This window comes from Zonotrichia leucophrys, chromosome 3 (assembly GCF_028769735.1).
Source record: "Zonotrichia leucophrys gambelii isolate GWCS_2022_RI chromosome 3, RI_Zleu_2.0, whole genome shotgun sequence".
Taxonomy (NCBI): domain Eukaryota; kingdom Metazoa; phylum Chordata; class Aves; order Passeriformes; family Passerellidae; genus Zonotrichia; species Zonotrichia leucophrys.
Window position 1 is genome coordinate 59,605,227 of NC_088172.1, and position 20,234 is coordinate 59,625,460.

Consider the following 20,234-nt stretch of genomic DNA (forward strand, 5'->3'; position numbering starts at 1 on the left):
ACTGGTGGCCTTAGGTACCCTCTCCAGCAGGAAGGCTGGAGTGTGGCGTGGGCACAGCCAGGTGTTCCAAGTCGGGCTCTCTCAGGCAGGATGAGGTGCTTGTAGCCTCTCTTCCACAGTGTTAGACCAGAGGCAGGGCTGAGGCACTGGTGTGCTTCTGCCCAGGGCTTTGACTGCCAGATGGGCTTCATTTTTTTGCTGTACGTTTGGAGTCTATGTAATTAATTATTGGATTTTTGTTGGGCTTGATAGTAAAAAATCATTTTTGACCAGTGCTGTAGTTAGTGCTAAAGCTGCATATTCTCAACTTCTACATGCAGCTATCTGTTTTTAGTGCTGCCACTCTCAGAGCACATACCATATTTTGTATCAGCTTCTTGTTCTGTATCATGTTAGCTACTTCAGAAGATAAATTAATGTTCCTCCAAAGCCCAACAGGGACACCTAAATGCCTGGAGTTAACTTATGTTGGTAGATTTGACTTATTTAACTGTGTTGCTTAGACATGTTTGCTTTGCATTTTCCATCGATTCAAAGCATCCATAATAGCTGATTTTCTTTTTCATTCTAAGATACTCAACGTTTGATTTACTCTGGTTAATGAGAGAATTATCCAAGTAGTCATACTGATTATCAATATACACTGATAGGAAAAAAGATGTTACGGCTTCCCAGAAGCTAACTTCTTTGGAGTATGGCTAGGACAACTGTGGTTATGATTCAGCATTCTTTATATTCTAATTTTTGTCTTGCTATTTATATGTATTTTTATGTATGAAATACATATTTTTCTATACTTACATATGTATATGTACTCACACACATATACATCCAAATAAAATGTTCGTACTGCTGGGAAGAGTGTCTGTTTAACATATTGCCAAGACTTTATCACGACTCTCCGGTCTTTCTAGAGTAAGAAGTTGTGAAAAGTGCATTTCATCAACAAAATTGGTTTTGATTTGCAAGGTGGCAAAATTCTGCTTGGGGCTCATGAAGTTTCAAGCTTTCTTCAGTTCTTTCTTTTTCATTATTTAGCTGAAAGGGAAACTGAACCAGAGTATAAATTGCCTGTACTTGTTCTCAGGATTGTACACTATTTTTGTTAGTGCTCTGTAGGGCTCTATACTACAAGTACAGTTTTGTTCTTCGAACACGAGAGCTGCTTGTTCAGCAAGGTCTGTGGACTTGATGGAGTGAATGCATCAGTAATCATCTTTTGGATGTAATTCTTGATAAATTTAAAAACTAATGCTTGTCTTTAATAGAGTCAGCGGTCTTTGTAACATTGAATACAGTGGATCTCTTTAAATGAAAAGAGCTTTATAACTGTGAAGAAAAGATACTGTACATCCCATATGACATTTATGGGGATGGGTTTAGATTTTGAGGAAGTGTTCTAAGTCAGCTTTCATAAGAGAATCTTTCAAAAACAGTCTAAAGTAATTAATGTTCTGTGTGTGCAGTATTGTTAAACTAATTTGTCACACTGGAAAGCTGCCTTTTTTGTGAACTAAGACTCACGAAGAAAATCCTGTCATGTTGGTGTTTTTTTGAAATTTCATGAGCTCTGGTTTCTCTGAGTCACCTTCTAGCTTTGCTGCTCTCTGGCTTGGGGTCTTGTTTGTTTGTTTGTGTTTTGATCTGTTTGGGGTTGTTATAAAAGCTGCCTAACATGACCTCTTCAAACCAACAAATTTTGTATTTGGACTGATGGGAAAGATTGAAAAGCAGAATTTGAGAGTACTTGTGCGCATGTTTCAATGCTGCTGGAACAGTGTCTGAATCCTGAGTTCTGCCACCTTGTAGCTGAACATAGTGGAAGGAATTCCCAAGAAAGGCAATAAGTGTATTTCAGATCAAAGACAAGTACTTGAGGACATTTGGTATACAAAGTGCCTTGCCCCCACAGTACCTTATGTGCAGCCATCGTATGTCAGGGTGAAGTTCTTTTTAAGCTAGGAGGAGAATCTGAAAGAATATAAGCAATTATGCCATTTATAATATTATTGAGGAGGCTTTTATTACAAGGAAAATTTCTTTGGATAACTGTGAATTGTGCAGAAAAACTGTACAGATACTTCAGTCGTCCTTCATGAATTCTTTGTAAACAAACACAGCTTGTTTCTAAAGGAAGGTTTATAGCATTATATGTTTATAATGAAAAAAATAGGGATAAAGAGAATATGCAAATACCTCAGGATAAATAGCCCATTGTTGAAATACCTAAACAATATATAGCATGCTAACAGCAGAGGACCACCAAAGAGCTAATAGGAGGAAACCTAAACCAGCTTAATCTAGGTAGTAAAAGGTCTTGGGCTGACAGGACTAAATATTCCTAAGAAGTTTTGTATCCCTCTGTTCTTCCCAGCAAGCCTCCTGCATTCAGATCTCCCATTCTTCTCATTTAAAGGAATCACTGCAGTGCCCACAGTCAGTGGACATTGGTCCCTGTTATTCTGTTTTTTGTGTCCGGAGCATTCTGTACCTGCTCCTCAAGTCTACGTCCTCTCCTTGCTTCCTCATTTCCCTCCAACATTCTTATTCTTTCTTTTTTTTTTCTTTCTCTTTCAGGGTGCCAACATTTTAAACTCAAATGGGACATGGGCAGAGATAAGATGAGGGGTATTGTTTTGCTGGAATATGCTCAGTTCTGCCATCAACCGGTTCTCTGATCTGTAAAGAGCTAGAAGCGGTTGAAACTCTGCCTCTGCCAGCCAGAAGATGCCAGGGGTTCCATGTGCCCCCGTTTCCCCTTTGAGTTCTCCAATTTTCTCATTGACGTCACTGAAATTTTGGAATTGATTGGATGCGGTCTTAAAAAAGAAAAAAAATTGTCCAAAGAAATGCATTCAAGCTGAATGTAAGGGCCTTGCAAGCTTGGCCTGTTCCTTTTTGGTTTGGTATTTTTGGCCTTTCTGTTAATAATTTTAATTCACTTCATGCAAAATCTGCCTTTGAGATCTTTCTAGCTTGTTTTTCTGTGGCATCCTATCTTTTTCCCTTTTCTGGCTCCCTTTTCTCCTTTGCAACAAATACCAGGCTATTGTTCTTATCTTACCACTGTTCTGTCCGTGTGTTTCCTTTCTTCACTACTAACTTCCTTTGATTACTTCATCCTCTGGTGCTTATTCCAAACTAGAGCCAATATGTGTATCATCAATTTGATCCATTTTCGTATTGCTGAATACTTTTCTGCAGCAATATATAGCGCTGGCTTGATAGATAGCCTTTAGAGAATCCTGTCATTTTAAAAAGTTCTGTGGCTAGGGTTTTTTGGGGATTTTTTTTTCTTTAATTTGGAAGAATTCAGAACTGTATCTGGTCTGTATGGACACATAGTTTTGGTTTTGTGGGTGAAGTTTAGCCTTGTCATCCCTCTCCCACTTCTGTTTTCTTTTTTCTCTTTTTTTGTACATCTGTGAGGTATAGACAGTCATGCTATGGCTGCACAACACTGTCACCTTCCTAGTGGTTGAAGAATTAGAAATGTCTGCTAGTTTAACAAAAATGACAAAATAGAAAGCATGTAGCATGGATCAGTTTATCTCGTTGTGTTACTTCTTAACTAACTGATAACGTTGCTACTTGGCACATGCACTTTTTTTCCTTGATCACATGCATATTTTCTAGTAACTGTTTCTATGTGCGAGATGTATTTGCCACCTATTTAGTGTTAATGATGTAGGCCTGAACAGGTGCTCTTCTGGCTGAAAGTATTAACCTTTATTTCTTGAGGGGTGGGAGGTTCTGTGTGAAAAGTGATAAACATGGAGCACAGTATGAAGAAATTAGGTCACTGGTGCACATTCCCTCTTTCTAACAATCCTCAGGTAGGAAACTCAATTGGGAAGATTAGAGTACAATATTATTACACATGTGGAAAGGGAGAAGAGATTAGCAGTTTGCATCTGAAATGTTCTTGAAAAAAGAGTTAGCTAGGTTGTGGTTTCTGTTCCAAGTCATCCTATTACTAGATTTAAAAGGTACAAATAAAAAGTATTTCAAAGCTTTGCAAGCAGTGATTTAAAATGAAAATACAAATGTCTTCTGGGTTTTCAATTAATAGTTTTAATCTTACAAAAGAATAGTCATTGATGTATTTGTATAAACTGAATTTTTGCATTTCTTCTGAAGTCATGTACAGTTTCTTGAGTCTGCGTACTTCTTCTTTTCATAAGATTCACTTTGTTTTCAGCAGGAGGTAATGCATAACTGGTATTGAAGTGTTTGGGAAAACATTTAAAATCAACATGTGTTTTTATTTTTGTTTTTATGTTATTAATCAATACTATGCAGATGCTATGAATGCATTCCTGCTGTCATTTTCCTTCCTAAAGCCTGAGCTTTGGTCTCTGCTGAAGATGGTTCTGAAACTGAGAAGGAATAGGGAAAGTATTCATCCACGGTGTATCATACTGTATAAAGCTAGCTTTCCAAGGTGCAGGATCTCCCTGTCACTGCTTCAGAGGCAATGCAGAGCTCTGCCCTTGGTGCCACTGGCTCAGTCACTGTTCCCAGAGCAGTGAGCTTCACAGGCAAGCCCCTTGTGTGTATAGAGCAGCTACACTAGCCAGCCACCTAAAGCTTTCTATCTGATGCTGTATTGTTCATTTTTCAGTTGTGCTTGGATGTATTCATACATAACTGTGACAGTATTTTATCAGTAATGTCAAACTTTCATCTGTCTTTTTTAGAATAACAATAATTTGGATGCCTGTTGTGCAGTTCTCTCTCAAGAGAGCACAAAATATCTCTACGGTGAAGGAGACCTGAGTTTTTCGGATGATTCTGGGATTCCTGGACTACGAAATCACATGACATCTCTTAATTTGGATTTGCAGTCACAGAACGTCTATCACCATGGAAGAGAAGGAGGTAGAATGAATGGAAGTAGGACTCTAGCTCACAGTGTTAGTGATGGACACCTTCAAACCAGTCAGTCCAACAATGAACTATTTCAGCAGGAACCACAGACAGCACCTGCGCAGGTTCCACAAGGATTTAATGTCTTTGGGATGGCTAATACAGTTAGTACTTCTAATCCAGGGCAGCATCTTGGATTTCACCTAGGCAGCAAAGGAGTATCTAACTTGTCTCAACAAACACCCAGATTCAACCCCATTATGGTAACTTTAGCCCCAAACATTCAGCCTGGTCGCAATACCCCAACGTCTTTGCACATACATGGTGTACCTCCTCCTGTACTTAACAGTCCCCAGGGAAATTCTATCTATATTAGGCCTTACATCACAGCTCCTAGTGGTACTGCTCGGCAAACACAGCAGCAGCCAGGCTGGGCATCTCAGTTTAATCCCATGCACCCTCAGCAAGTCTACCAGCCTTCACAGCCAAGTCCCTGGACTACTATTCCTACATCCAGTACTACGCCACATACCTCATCGCAACACTCAACACAGCCAAACCAGCAAGGCCACCAGACTTCTCATGTGTACATGCCTATCAGTTCTCCTACTACTCCACAAGCACCTATGATTCATTCATCTGGTAGCTCACAATCTTCTGCTCATAGCCAATACAACATTCAGAATATATCCACAGGACCTCGCAAAAATCAAATTGAAATCAAACTTGAACCGCCACAAAGAAACAGTTCTTCTAAATTGCGTTCAACTGGCCCTCGCACCTCCGCCGTTCCCTCTTCCCTCAATAGCCAGACATTAAGTAGAAGTCAACCCACTGTTTACATATCGGCCAGTCCTCCAAATACTGATGAAGTGATCACACGTGGTCAGCCCAAGGTCTACATTTCAGCAAATGCCACAACAGGAGATGATCAACTTGTGCGGAACCAGCCCACGCTTTTCATATCCACAAATCCTGGAGTATCTACTACTGCTAGGAATATGTCTGGTCAAGTAAGCATGGGTCCTGCATTTATTCATCACCATCCACCCAAGAGTCGAGCAGTGGGCAACAGCACCACTGCAACTTCTCCTCGAGTGGTTGTTACTCAGCCTAACACAAAATATACTTTTAAAATTACAGTTTCTCCAAATAAGCCCCCTGCAGTTTCCCCAGGGGTAGTATCCCCAACTTTTGAACCTACAAACCTTCTAAACCTTCCTGATCACTATGTTGAACCAGAGGGTATCCAGCATCTTACTGACCCTGTTTTAGCACATGTGGATAGGATCAGTGATGCACGGAAATTGAGTATGGGATCTGATGATGCTGCCTACACACAAGGTAATATTCTTAATATAAATTGCAGAGATTTTGACCAGGTTGTCAATTCAGTGTGTAGATTGCAGAACAGGAAACAGTTAGTAATCTTTATGACGTTAATACAGTGTCTTTCATTTTAGCATTTGTGTTTCCTAAGTAAATAAAAGCATTTTATAAGCAATTCATAGATTTCTTTTTATGGTAAAGACATGTAACTGAATACTTGGAGATATTCTTCTGTTTGTCTTAAGTAGATATGTTATCTGTTTAATGAAGTGGAGTCATACCATCTTCATTTTTATGTTGTTCTGAAAGAAAAATCTAGTTTGTTCAACTTGTCCTAGTGATTTAAAGCTACATTTCCATTGTCAGACTTTTAAATCTGTTGAGATACTGTTTACATTAGATTTTTTTTTTTGCGAGTGTTCTTTAAGAAGAAAGAAAAGCAGACTTCAAAAGCAATTAATGGCACAAAGTGTTGGCCTGGCTTCCATTTTTCCTACTATGTTCCTGACAATAAAATGCTTAAAGTCTTGATACTTACTTCCGTTACATTTTAAAATGTGAAAAGGAAAACCAAACCAAAGGAATCTGTTTTAAGGGGTCAGTGGTAATGGAGGGGTAAAGCTTAGAATATGTGATAAAGCGAGATAACCTGTTAAATCTTTTTCTTCTGTTTTCATGGTTTGCATGCTTTTATTACCAACTCAATGGTTTATTAGCCCTCCTGTGAGCTTTTTACATAAAAATGTTGAATGAGTCTTAGGATATTTAAGCAGTATTCACATTAGGTTGTCAAAATCATTTGTCTTTGACCTCACTGGTCCCCTCTGGACCTAGCAAACAATTCTGAATTTAAAAAACTGGCCTGTTGCACAACCAGTGTAAACATTCTTCAGATGAACTTAGCCATTTTATTTTTTGTAAGTAAGTACAGTGATCAGGACACTGGAACCCAGATCTGCATCTGGAGTACTGTGTTAATGAAGTAAATAAAAATTATTCCAGCTTGTGCACTACTTCTGGATATAACTATCTTTAGTGAGGAATAGTTAATCCTAACTCAAGAGTTTCCAAAGGTTATGTGTCAAAACCAAAAAGCCTAATCATCCTTACATTCTCTTATGTTCAGTGCATAAAGAACTTCAGAAAATTCATCTGTAGGTAAGCAAAAAAATTGCCCCCCATATCATATTTCCATTTCTTACTTTGGAGGGAGACTTAGCTGTCTGTTTTAGTCTTAGTCCTGGAAAACTTCATATACCAGAAATATAGCAATTGAAATCTTGTCCTTAGGCTTTAAACAGTCTTTTAGGTCATGAACTTGCTTCCCAAGCAAGCTGGATACTTTTTAGGGGCTTGCCAGACTGCTCATTTTGGAGAGTTGTCCCTTTTGTCTGTTTTTCCTTTCTGAGGGCACTGACTTATACCAGGTCTACCTTTTTATCTCTTGTACCCTTGGTAGTGATGGCCGCTGTAACCTCTCCGCAAGCTGCAGGTGTCAGCATTCAGTTTATCAAGGTCAGGCAAGCTTGATACACAACCTAGAGTTCCAGAAGCATTGACCTCATAGTTGCTGTGGAGCCCAGCTCTTCCTGAAGCCAAACTGCAGCTATTAGATGATGTGTAGATCTATGATGTGGGCTGGTACAACTTTAGGGACTTCAGGAAATCACCATCCTTCTGTGTCCTTCACTAGAAAGTGTGCTTAATAGTCCTGAAGTTCTTTACGTGTAGAGATTTCTGGCATGTGTGCTCCATTTCTGCTGCAAGAAGTGCAGTGTTTCTTACATTTTTGTTATTAATTTATATCTGTAATGTTGAGAAGTCTGTGATAGACTTACTGTATGATATTGATATCTGGAAGTCCTAACTGTTGCTTTTAAACATGTTTCTTATACTTAGCAGTGGTTTCTTTTTCGTCTTGCATACAAAAAGGGATTTGAGTTACTTCATGTTTTCTGTATTCTAAATTGCTTATGATTTAGCCAGACTGCCAGAATCCTTCCATGCAAGGTGCTTGTTTCATTTTCATTTTAGCCAGAGAAAATGAGTAGTTTCTCTGGCCGTGATTAGAGAAAGATGTATTTTTATCAGCTTTTCTCTTTCTACCAGAATGCTCCTTATCTTGGCAGGGAGAACTGAAACTGGCCTGGGGAAAAAGAAACCTTGGGGTGGAAGATGGAGTTGCTTTGATGTCAAATGAAATTTCCTTTGCTCTTTTTATTTCTTTTACATTTATATACATGGTCCAACCCAGGAGAACAGAAGATGTGTTTGGCTTCTCTGTAGGTGCTGCTGCTTGCCATGAAAGAAGCTTTGCTTAATTGCAGTGTGTAGGCACCTCAGTCTCCTTCCATGATATTTCTGGTTTCCCTCCCAAGAAAGTCGCAGTGGGTAGTAGAAGGCTGCCCCAGATCTCTGTCTTATTTGCTGCCAAACCTGGAGGTTACAGAATGTGTAAAGGAGTGGGTACTGCTCAGATAAGATCAATGTCATTTCCCTGGAATGCCTGCTTGTATCTCTGGCACTGACTCTGTCATCCTGAGAAACTCACTGTCACCAGACTTTTCAGAACTGGTTGCTGAGGGATGTTTCTCATTTTCTAGGATTCTAGTCTGATACTGAGGACTCACTTGTGGAAGTGTCGAGTGCATGTGTCTGCTGTTAAAGTCAGTAAGAATTCATGGTGCTGTGAGAAGAGTAATGCTAGATGCATGCCCAGAAGGACAGCCAAAAGAGGATGCATTTTTATGTGTTCAGTGTCACTTCTGTCAGCGTGCAGGAGCATTCCCATTGCTTAGTAGAGATTACAATTTATAATTAGTTTTATTAACGTGAAGTAGTTAAGTGGGATTTCAATGTATAATTTAGTTTAGTATAACATGTCTTATGGATGGAAAATTGGAATCTTGTTAGAAATTGAAAATGCTGTTCTCAGATACCTTTTTGTGATGTATGCATTTCATGTGATGAGTAGTGAGGCTGAACAGTTATTTAATAGTTGCTCATTCTGGGTATAGCCTTCCATCTGTATAAAGGTAAGGCAACCTCTCAAGAAAATACATAATTGTACAATAAAATCACTAGGTGGATGTTTTCTTACTAGGGAACTTAAGTCCTTTGGTTAAATATTATATGCCTTTGACTGACTGATGTTTTCATATTATTTTCTTCAACTTGAAAGAGGATGGTGTGCAAAGTTGAGTGAATCATTGGTACCAACTATAGTTATATAAGTGGAAGCATGTTTACTTAGCAATTCTTGCCACTGTGTTTTTAAAGTAAATAAATTAATTTGTAAACTAGATTAGTAAATTAATATTTTGCACAGGTCTTGCTTTGGTTTCTTGGAGATCTTTGAAACTTAAAAAAAATAAATAAAGCTGCAGGAAACAAGTTTTTTTCATTCTTAGCCAGTCCTCGTAGATGTTTAAGAAAAAAGACTTGAATAAGATACAGCTGTGGCCTATGCACCAAGGGACTCTGAGCCCATTGCATCATATGGTCTAAGAAAAAATACCACCTTATATTTGCCTCTGTATATCAGGCCCCATTCTTCACTGATGTTCTTTTTAAAAAATTAGGTGAAGAGAGTATTGAAAAGAGAGATCAAAGAAATCAGTTTGAACTATTGAAGTTGCGTATCAGATGACTGAATTCTGTGCAGCTTCAGGTTTAGACAACATGCCCAAGCATAAGTTTTGAGACTCTCATGAACCTCCTGCCACAGTGTAATTGCATTGTCAGAAATCCCCTCCATATCTGACAAACTAAGAGATTTTAAAACTGTGTAGGTCTATAGGATAGGGTGAAATCGTTGTATTCCTAGATTAGAATTTATCTTCGAAACACTTAAAATAATGTACTCTTAACGTTAAAATTCACATTCACAGAGTCTTTGAGAAAACAATTATGCATACATTTACAAACTTCAAGGTATATTTAGTGCCTGACTGAGAAGGTCTCTGGGAGAGGAAGAGTGAACTTTTGTCCTCCAGACTTTTATGCTCCTTCCTGTAATTATAATGATACACAGCTTTTATGTGTAAATGTGCACTTTGGTTGTCAGAGGAAACAGTGGCATCTGCCAGGGCATTGAAGTGTACTGTACTCTGCTGAATGCAAACATGCAGAAATATAAAAAAACTAAATGTGTCAAATACCGTGTTTGCACTTAATTAAGAAAACGTTTTCAGTTGCTCTGAGTAACGCTAGAGGGAGCTGAATACTTAAATTGCGGCTTTCCATTCATAATTACGACACTGAAATACAGGGACGGTTTTGTCTTCCCCCCATCATTGTTTTCCTGCAGCTACCAAATTGGTATTAAAGCAAAATTACCAAATTGTATATGAAGGTCTCTGCTTACACCAATCTCTTTCAAGTTCCTTATCAAAGTTACTTTTAATAAGTAGAAGGATAGCGCAGTAGTATCAAGTGATTCTTCTTTAATTACAATGGTAATTTTTAATGTGTGTTTTTAAAACCTGTTGGGATTTGAAATTGTGAGATGGTAGTCCCAAAGTTCCTAGGAAAATAAAGTGCATGACTTTCCAGACATGACATGAAAATGAAAAGCATGTGGTAATGCTGGGGGCATCCATCAGTGCCTTCTCCTCCTTGTACAGCTGCATAATGACAGCTGAATTTCTAAATCACACAAGTGGGAGAACATCAAAATGAGGAATCTTGGGTTCTTTTTCTTTACAAAAGTAGTTTTAAAAAGGAGATGAGGGATGCACAGGCAAAGTTTTGGTCATAGTTGAACTCTTGAGGCCATGCCATACAACCTGATAGTCTGGTGGCAATGCTCCTCACCTGGCACATCCAGCAGCACTGGCTACTCGCCAGCAGCCTGCATCCACCATTTGACAGGTCTGAGGAGTTGTGGGTCTGGGCAGTAGAGCATGGCTGTGTTGCCTTAGCAGGTTTACCAAGGTAATGAAAACAGAAGAGACTGTCTGAAAATGGAAATAAAATGTAGAAAGAAAAAGGACTTGTACACTCTACCAGAGTAGAGGCAAAGTAGTCTTTTATTTCCTTTCTTTAGAATTGCAGCTTCATTTTCTGTTTGTAAAAGGCTTTCCAAGAGGAGTGGCTGTCTGCTGAGAATACTTACCTGATAATTTCAAGTCTTCAACAAAAATCTTTATACTGAGGTTTCAGTTATTATGTTTTTATTTTACATGAGTACAGCTGCAATTTTTACTGTAGTGCAACTACTGTGACCCAAAGTAAAGGTGTTTGTTTATGAAAACTTCTGCGATTTGAATAAAATGTAGCAGAAGCTAGATGTCATTTCACTATCTTGTGAACATTTGTGACTCAAAAGCCTAGGCTGGATCTCAGTATGGTCTGTAACACTGTTCAAAAATAGTTTGGCATTCTTTAATGGTTCCTCCTTTTAAAGAACCTCTGGAAGACAAAATGCAATGGGTGAATGAATGAATGAGCAGGCAGGATCTGCAGGAGAAGTCAGTTGCCAGAGATGTGGAGCATTCCATCTTTTTGATGTTGTTTTGGGGGTTTTTTTTCCTCTGCTATTATTTGGGAAACCCAGGTAACCAGATTTGAGTGCTTCTAATTTTTTGGTACCTGAAGAAATTGTAAGGAGTTAAACGTCATGTTCCAGCTGGAGTTTGATTTAAAGACTTTGTGAGGCAAATTCAATCTTTTTTAAAATACCGTGTTATTGCTACTTCTTTATAATTTCCAGGGTGATATAAAAGTATTCATAGTCTGTGAAAATTATCACAGTTTAGAAATTACTAGTTTAACGGGTGAATGAATGGCTGTGCAGAAATTAAAATTATTCTTTAGTTTATTTAATTAAATACATTTTTATAGAAGGTGGTTATTACTTTGAGCAGTGATATCTGCTTTTGTGATTATATTTAATAGTAAACCTACCTTCAGTGAAATAAACTCATTATATTGCATGAATTTGTGTCATCTGTTACTTAGGTTCTTTATACATTTGAAAAACTGTGGTTTGAAACTGTGAAGTTCTGCTCACTTCATTGTTTCTCAATTAGGTCTCCTTGTGTCTTTTGCTTTACAAATAGTAACCAGTGTTAGAAATTAGAAGCTGAGCTAATGGTTCTGCACCATAGTTTAGGGGTAAAGTGACATACAGTCCAGCTTTTGACAAGTATCAGTTTGCTAGTGGTGTGCTTATTTCTGATTTGGTTTCATTTGATGGTTTGTGCTATGATGAACACTGGATCCAGTCCTAATTGTAATAAGCATATGCAGTGCTCCATATTGCAGTTGTCTGAAATCCTCTTCATGCTACCTGTTTTACAGTAGTTAAGATGAATACACACAGAAATATTTGTTCCTGTCTTTGGGTAGTTAAATTTTGCATGGCCATTTACTGCATTGTATGGCTTTCTCATATTTGCTTGTCTGTGGTTAGCTTGTGCTGTTTTCAAAAATACAGCACTTTCTGTCTTATGGCAGAGTTTTTCTTGTGAGGAAATTGGAAAAGCAGTCTGTACCAGTGGTTTTTTCAGTTTTTTTCCCAAAAGAGTGCCAACTTGCTTCTTAATCTGATGTTGCCATGTGAAGGATAATAAAGTAGATAAAATGGGACTTTATGTATTGCAGCTTTACTGGTACACCAGAAGGCCAGGATGGAGCGACTTCAACGAGAACTTGAGGTTCAAAAGAAAAAGTTGGATAAACTAAAATCAGAGGTCAATGAAATGGAGAATAATCTAACACGAAGGCGCCTGAAAAGATCGAATTCTGTTTCCCAAATTCCATCAGTAAGTTGAAACATCTGTAGGGTATAAACCTAACCACAAGTGTGGTCTGTCACAATAAATGGAAGGAAGACTTGTTCGTATATTGACAATATACTAGGGACAGGCAGTATAGTTAGAATTAAGCTGGTGAACAGTGGAGTTCACAGTAAGGACTAAAAATGTGTCATTTAACCACGAGCTTGCAGCTTGCTAGTTGCTTTGTGAAGAACTGCTTTTACAGGCAGTCACTAAAGGTTTCAAATGATAGCCCTTACAAGTTAATACTCGTACTGTTATCACACCAAGTACTTTTGGTCTTGGTGCATATACTGAGCTCAAAGAAACCAATTAATGCACCAGTTTTCAGTGCTAGATGATCATCCATTGATCTGGTGGACCAGACCACTGGCTATGCCCTGACTGAAGATTGGAGTTGTTCAGTCTGCTCTGAAGTCTGATGAGAGAGAACTATTCAGTAGGTCTGGAAGCTTTTTCTAAGATTATGCTTGGATTAAAAGAAAAGTAGTCATTAGGGAAGATTCTTTTATCATAATTTCTGAAATAATTAAATGTTGTCTACCTGTGCGTGAATGATAACTGTTCATAAACTGGGAAAATTTGTCTAACAGGCAGATTTATTTTTTCAGCTGGAAGAAATGCAACAGTTAAGAAGTTGTAACAGACAGCTGCAGATAGACATAGATTGCCTAACCAAAGAGATTGATCTTTTTCAAGCAAGAGGTACAGTATGTCTTAGTACATCAGTAACTGTAAATGTTGATTTTTTTTTTCCACTGTCTACATGTTTCAAAAAAGTCCATGTCATAAATGATGGATATACATACTTTTTGATAAATCATCACATTAGTGTGAGTGAAACCATGGTAGTAACTGTCTTTAAAGCCTCTTGTTTTTGTCGGCCATATGATTTTCCTAATTCCACAGTCATTCCTATTTCATACAAATCTGATTATCTGTGTATCAAAGAAAGAGTAAGTTTTTTGAGTGATACATCTTATACATATGTGTTCTTCTCTCTCTTTTGTCTTCCACCTCTGTCTGTATTTAGCCTCTCCAGTTAGAAAATATAAAATGTGGTTGTAACTTCCAGTGTGCTCTCTGCTTTCCTTGTCTGCAGGGACACAGCCTTTGGTCATGGGGGTGAAATGAGACAGCTGAGCCAGTTCAAGAACTGCCAGCAAGAAAGCCTCTCTCTTCCTGCTTCTCTCTCTTGCCACTTACTCTGCACAGAGAGCTCTGCCTCTGTATTTGTTTTTTAGACCCTTTGCAGAGCTGATTCTGTTCACAAGCCAAGCTAAAACTTGCATTGCTGGAAAAGCTTGCTATAGCTGATGTGGGGTAGAGGCACAGGAAGGGAGAACTGAGATAGTGAGAGGGAAGGAATTGATGCTTCCCACTTCCAGAAGCAGTGAGCTGTTAGATCAGCTGGGATATGAGTTCCACACATGAACACAAAAGTCAGTCTACCTGCAGTTCAGGAGAAGGCAGACAGGTGTGCTGAGTGTAATGCTACACTGAAAGCCTGACCTTAAATAGAGTGAGTAGTGGGTGATTTTTTTTTTGCTTGTTACAAGTAAATTGCATCTAGAACTTTCTCTTGAGTTTTAATTCTAAGCCTGTATAATACATTGCGTAGTAGGTGAGATATCTCTGAGTATAGTTGCAATTTAGAAAGCGTCAGATATGATTTACTAATAAAATTATCTTAAAGAGTAGCAGAAAAAGATACCTTAAAAGGAGTTTAGTTTGCTAGAGCTTGTCTCTGACTTTACTTTATATTACGTATTTTGGGCAATAAGTTTGTTAAAGTGTGTTGTTGAAATCACTAATATCTCACTTAGGGGTCTCTATTGACACCTTGATATAAAAGGTGATAAGTGAATAATAGTATGGTTACAGAATTACTGCCAGAAAAGATTGATATGCCTTCCTACTCAAGTTTATTTTTTTAAACTGCTGCACTTTTTTTTTTTTATTTTTAGGACCACATTTTAATCCCAGCGCTATTCATAATTTTTACGATAATATTGGATTTCTTGGTCCCGTGCCACCAAAACCCAAAGGTATTGTATTGATAAAATTTGGATTTGATACAAATACCTGGTTTGTATCTAATACCAAGTTCTAATTTACAAATCTTGTTTAAGTGTTGATTTTGAAATAGATTACTTCAAAAGCATACAAACCTCACATTTTATTTGTATTGGCAGTAAATATGCTTCTGTTTGCTCTTGTTTCCTCTCACTCATACATTCAGGAAAGAGAAGTATATTAAATGGGTTATGTTAAAGATGAATAATATATTGTAAGGCAGTTTATGTAATGGAAGCATCCATCTTTCTCTAAAAATGAGCATGAGGTACGTTGCTTAGGGGCCAGTGAAACTCACTTAGATGACTTCACCATTATCCATAGTGAACAGTAGATTTACTTACATGTAGTAACAACTCAGGTGGGTTACCCTCACCGGAATTCATGGTTACTGCAGAATTTCTATTAACAAGTTACATGAAAGCCTCTTCTGACTATTGGTAAATATAGTTCTAGGTAGTTGAACAGGAAAGTAATGCAGAGCAGTAGGGAGTCAGTATTGCTGAGTATTAGACACTCTTAAGCATTCTGTTTATCATTAGTGTGCACATTACTTGCTTGTTCCACTCTCAAGGTGTCAAACAAAGCTGAACAATTACCTCTTGTGTTTTACGTAAAGCAGAGAATGAATTCAGCTTGCTTGGAACATCATTATACTATGACTTTAGGCACACCATCTCACAAAACATGGAGATAATCCACAGGTGTTTCTGTGCAGTCTTTCTGTCCTGAAAGTTCTCCACATAATATAGATGTATGTGGTTAATTGTCCTTGGGGTGTGCAGTAACTGTTGTTACAGAATCTCATCTTGGAGATTTCTGACAGTTCTGCATTGTAAAATGGTCTAGACAAATTGAACTTTTTGTCCTGCAGATCTTTTGCAGCACTTCCAAACTGATACTGTTTTTCATACTTTATAAAGCACTTTTTATCCTTCCACTACCTGAGCTGGTAGTGAAAATTCCAAGTAAAGTTAAATCCAAACACATTCCTATTAGACACATTTTACAACTGAACCATGAAGAACTTATAAGTTCTGTCAATTATGTAGTTCCTTTTATAATAAATAAAAACTAACCCATCAAAGAAGAAAAATTCATTTTCTTTGACTAGTTGTCAACATTTTTATTGGCTTATCTTAAGTTTGGGAACTCCCAAATTTAAGTGTTTCATTCAATCTATCTTGAAAATACAAAATTGACCCTGATTGGTTTATAAGCTACAAAGTCCCTCTGTCAATTACCTTTCTTCTTCTTTTTTTTAAAAAAAGTATCACTGCTGTATCTTAGTTCTTCATTAATTTTAATTTCATTTTAAGCTTCAATTTAGCTATCATGTAGCTAAAACAGAATTTGACTTAAAACAGAATTACTGCTGTTCACAAAAGAACAAAAATAATTCTTGTACTGTGATCAGTAGTGTTATACTTATGGAAATCTTGCTGTCATTTTGCAGCAATTGCCGTTGCTGATGAGATGTTTTCCAGATGAAATAATGGGCTGAAAGGATTTCACAGTTACCTAAACTGGGGAACCCTTAACTTGAGAAGTCACTCTCTCTCTCTTCATCCTTTTCATTCCTTTTCTCTCTTCTTCTTTTCTCTTTTAAAATATTTGAAGATTTCTAACACATCATGCAAAAAGATGTGTTGGTATTGCTGGGATGATTACTCTGTAGCATGACAGAGCCCTGCAATGGTTTTTCTTTAGTACATCTGCTTGCTGAGATGGCTTGAAGAACTGCTACCTTCTTTCTAGAATCAAAAAGTTTGACATGTCAAAGGGTTACAAAGCACATACTTCTTGTCATAATGAATTTTAGACCACTTCATAGACGTCAGACTTCTAAATCTTGTCCTGTGCTGATTAATTTGCAAATTTTATTTCCTTTTTTTGCCTTAGCTTTGAACTAAGGGAAGAAAGCAGAGTTAAGGGATGGGAAACTTGATTTTTGTAGTTTTACCTTGAGCCTTTTGGCTTACCTACAAACAAGCTGTAGTCAAGGGGGTGGTAAAAAGCTGCTTCTGTCACTTTTAATAACTGTGCTGTTCTCAAAGGAACAAGATTGTTCTCAGTTACTGAAAAAAAAATCTCAAAATTCTTTCCGTGCTGTTTTCAGTTAGTAACTGCTTATCTTATCTCTTCCATGTCACAGATCAGAGGTCCATTGTGAAAACACCAAAGACTGTTCCAGACACAGATGAAGATGAGGGAGCTCAGTGGAGTTGTACCGCCTGTACTTTTTTAAACCATCCTGCCTTAAATCGCTGTGAACAGTGTGAAATGCCCAGGCATTTCTGAGCCAACAGGCCCATTACCTTCCCTAAAACCATAGCAAACGTACAAGGAATTGTCCAGGCATTGGGGGGCAAAAAAAGCATTTATGCATAGGGTTTTGTAAAATGGAAGGTGTGACGAGATGGTGTTTTGCTATTGTTAAATGTCAGCCCACAGAGCAAGCAATACCTCAGAGCTGTGTCACAGGCAGCTGACACTGATCGGCTGAAGGGCAATCTGCTGAGAGACTCGCCAGCTGCCTGAACCATGTACAGTATTACCAGGAACACACACCGTGTTCAGTGCCTGGGTGTCGCCCATCCTCTTCTCTGCCCCAATGTCACTACTGAATTTTGACAGGGGAAAGGAATAGAGTGCTAGTGTTTTTGTTTTCAGAGCTTTCAGTGAAACACTACATGCACAAAGGAAATCTTAAAAGGAACAAGGTTTAAATATTTAAACTGTTTGCTGCCACATAGTGCCTTTGATAAAGGGAAGAACTTCACAAATCAGTGGTACTCTTTGCCTTGTCTTCCCTGAAAACATCTCTGTGAAGCCAGAAATCATTACAATCACATCTAAAGATGAAAAGGAAAAACTGCATGCGTTGTCTGTACAATACACACAGTGAAATACCCCAAAGCTTTTCCTACTGTACATAGCTCTAGAGCCTGCTTTAAGTGATTTCCTTTCCTCACCTTTATTATTTTCTTGTACTTCTGTATGTATAGTGTAATAGTCTTTTTGTTAACTTTCTTTTTTTCCCTTTAAGTGATTAAGCACGATCATGTCCCTTTTTTTAAGCTTTTATCTGAGAGAAGCAATGCCTTAAAATAAGAGCATTAGTAAAAAACTATGCACAAAATAGCTTTCCTCTGCTCGTTCTGTACATTGCTCTTGTAAATGCTGATGATCTGTGAAGACCTGCAGATGCAGCGTGGTAAAAGTGCAGGAAAAGTTGGAAGAGTTACGCATATAGTTCACTCTGTACACTGAGTTTTACGGTGGGTGACACAAAGGGAGCATTTTGTCTGCTGTGAGGAAACTTTATAGTAGGAAACTTTCAACCCACCAACAGATCAGCATCCGAGTTAAGCTTGCTTCATCTGCTGGGTGTCTTGCAGACTCCTGAAGAGAGATTCATTGGGGAAGTACTTAAAGTGCCAAAATCAACAGCAGCAGCATCATACGGCTTTGTTCAAGGACTTTAAATGCTTTCCTGTTTTGGCAGCCAGTTTCTATACCTGACTTTGTGGTGAAGTCTCATATTTATAGAAAACAAGGATAGCAATATTTAGGACAACTGAAATAAAGGCTGGAAAAGAGAAATCAAACAGACTTGAACACTGAAGCAACCTCAAGCATCTCTTTTATTTTGATGATCTATTTTTTTAAGGAAAATACTCACATGATCGGGGATGTATGTAACCGAGATCAAGAAAATGGAATTCCAGTACAATATGCATGAAAGACGGCACACAAAGAATTATGTAGCAGCAGCACTTAGTGTGAGGCTGGAGGGAGTGCTAACCATGTAGCAAGAGACAAAGTAGACTGTCACCCACTGTAAACATCCGCCAGTGGACACTTTTATTAGGAGTTTTACAAGTGATCTATGTGAATGCACAGAGGCCTTTGTTTTGAAGGCTTTGCAATTTTTTGTATGTGGGAAGAAAATGTCAATCCCAGGTAATTAGGCAGTAGACCCAAAGCAGTTGCATTCAATGCATTTTGTTTATAAAATGAGGCCTTGTTTTTCAGCTTCATCTGCAGTTCTATGTGAAGATTGACAAATCAGTTTTTACCTGTTTATTAATAAAACCTAATTTGGATATCTTGAGTTGATGGTTTTGTGATTTAGCTGGGTAAACTGCCTTTGTAACAGATAAGTTATTTATAAAAATTAAAAAAAAATATATTCTAATGCTTTCTTTTGTGGTTTGTTTGCTTTTTCCATGCTGTGGAGCAACAGAATACTCAACGGAGCAATAAGCATTAACGGTATTAAAAGTAGGCTGATTTCTTATGACCAGAGTTTTTATTTAAGCCTTTTTTTGTTGAACCTTGTCTCTCCTGCCATGCATTACTCTGTTTAATTCCAATTCAGTGAGCATAAGGAATGTATTTCATAAAGTTGAACTGAGGAGATTGTTTCCTGACCGAAGACCCACTCATTTATTCATAAAGCAATAAGCTAGACACAGTCCCTTTTTACTTCCTGCTTCTGGGGTTTATGATTTTAAAAATGTTTTTCTAAATCAAAATGGGCAACTGCTTTGTGGTGACAGATGATGAACTAATGTTAATATAAACACAGTTTAAGGATGAATATGGTTAAACTCTGTCTTGGTGCTATGGATATAAATGCTGTGAGATGTGGAGTGTTCCTTGACATGTCTTTCCCACATGGACCCTGTCAAAGCAGATATTTGTTATGTGGAGTTGAGCTTTCCTGAGACATACTGATGCTGTATAAAAGGCCTTCAGGAGACATCTATAAACTGATTTAGCAAAAAAAAGTTAGCTACAGATCCCGGAAAAAAAAATCCTTAATGCATATTATTCAACTAGTGTGCCATAATCTGTAATATAAGAAACAGTGGTTGGAGTGAGGGGGCAACTGAATTTTTAAAGGAAATGCCAGTCAGTTGAGGGCAGGAAAGCGCATATTTGGAGAAATAGGTGAGATGTAATCCTGCTCGTTCCATGAAATGCATAAATGATCTTTTCCCTGAATTTGAAGGGAAAAAAAATACTTACATCCTTGCTCCAGCTAGGTGTGCAGAGCCGTCTCTGCTCAACATGAGTTTGTATTGGACAGCCTTTTCAGTAACTGATCCTGAAACAGTAGGGTAAGAGAAATGATATCTCCAGTGTCAATTCCAGACTTTTACCTTCCCC

The 20,234-nt window shown here is 37.9% G+C and overlaps 1 protein-coding gene across 2 annotated transcripts in view; it reads left to right on the top strand.

Moving 5' to 3' along the window:
- The window catches only part of TAB2 (TGF-beta activated kinase 1 (MAP3K7) binding protein 2), a 60,818-nt gene extending 41,459 nt beyond the window's left edge, over positions 1-19,359 (top strand). The window contains exons 1-6 of one of the 2 annotated variants that reach the window (XM_064708427.1): positions 2,730-2,866; positions 4,701-6,213; positions 12,805-12,965; positions 13,592-13,685; positions 14,948-15,028; positions 17,212-19,359. In XM_064708427.1, the coding sequence (XP_064564497.1) occupies positions 4,821-6,213; positions 12,805-12,965; positions 13,592-13,685; positions 14,948-15,028; positions 17,212-17,357 (1,875 nt within the window). In that variant the 5' untranslated portion in view covers positions 2,730-2,866; positions 4,701-4,820 and the 3' untranslated portion in view covers positions 17,358-19,359. Of the gene's footprint in view, positions 1-2,729; positions 2,867-4,700; positions 6,214-12,804; positions 12,966-13,591; positions 13,686-14,947; positions 15,029-17,211 lie in introns of those variants that run through there. The other variant, XM_064708426.1, reaches the window with a different exon arrangement.
- The last annotated feature ends 875 nt before the right edge of the window (positions 19,360-20,234 follow it).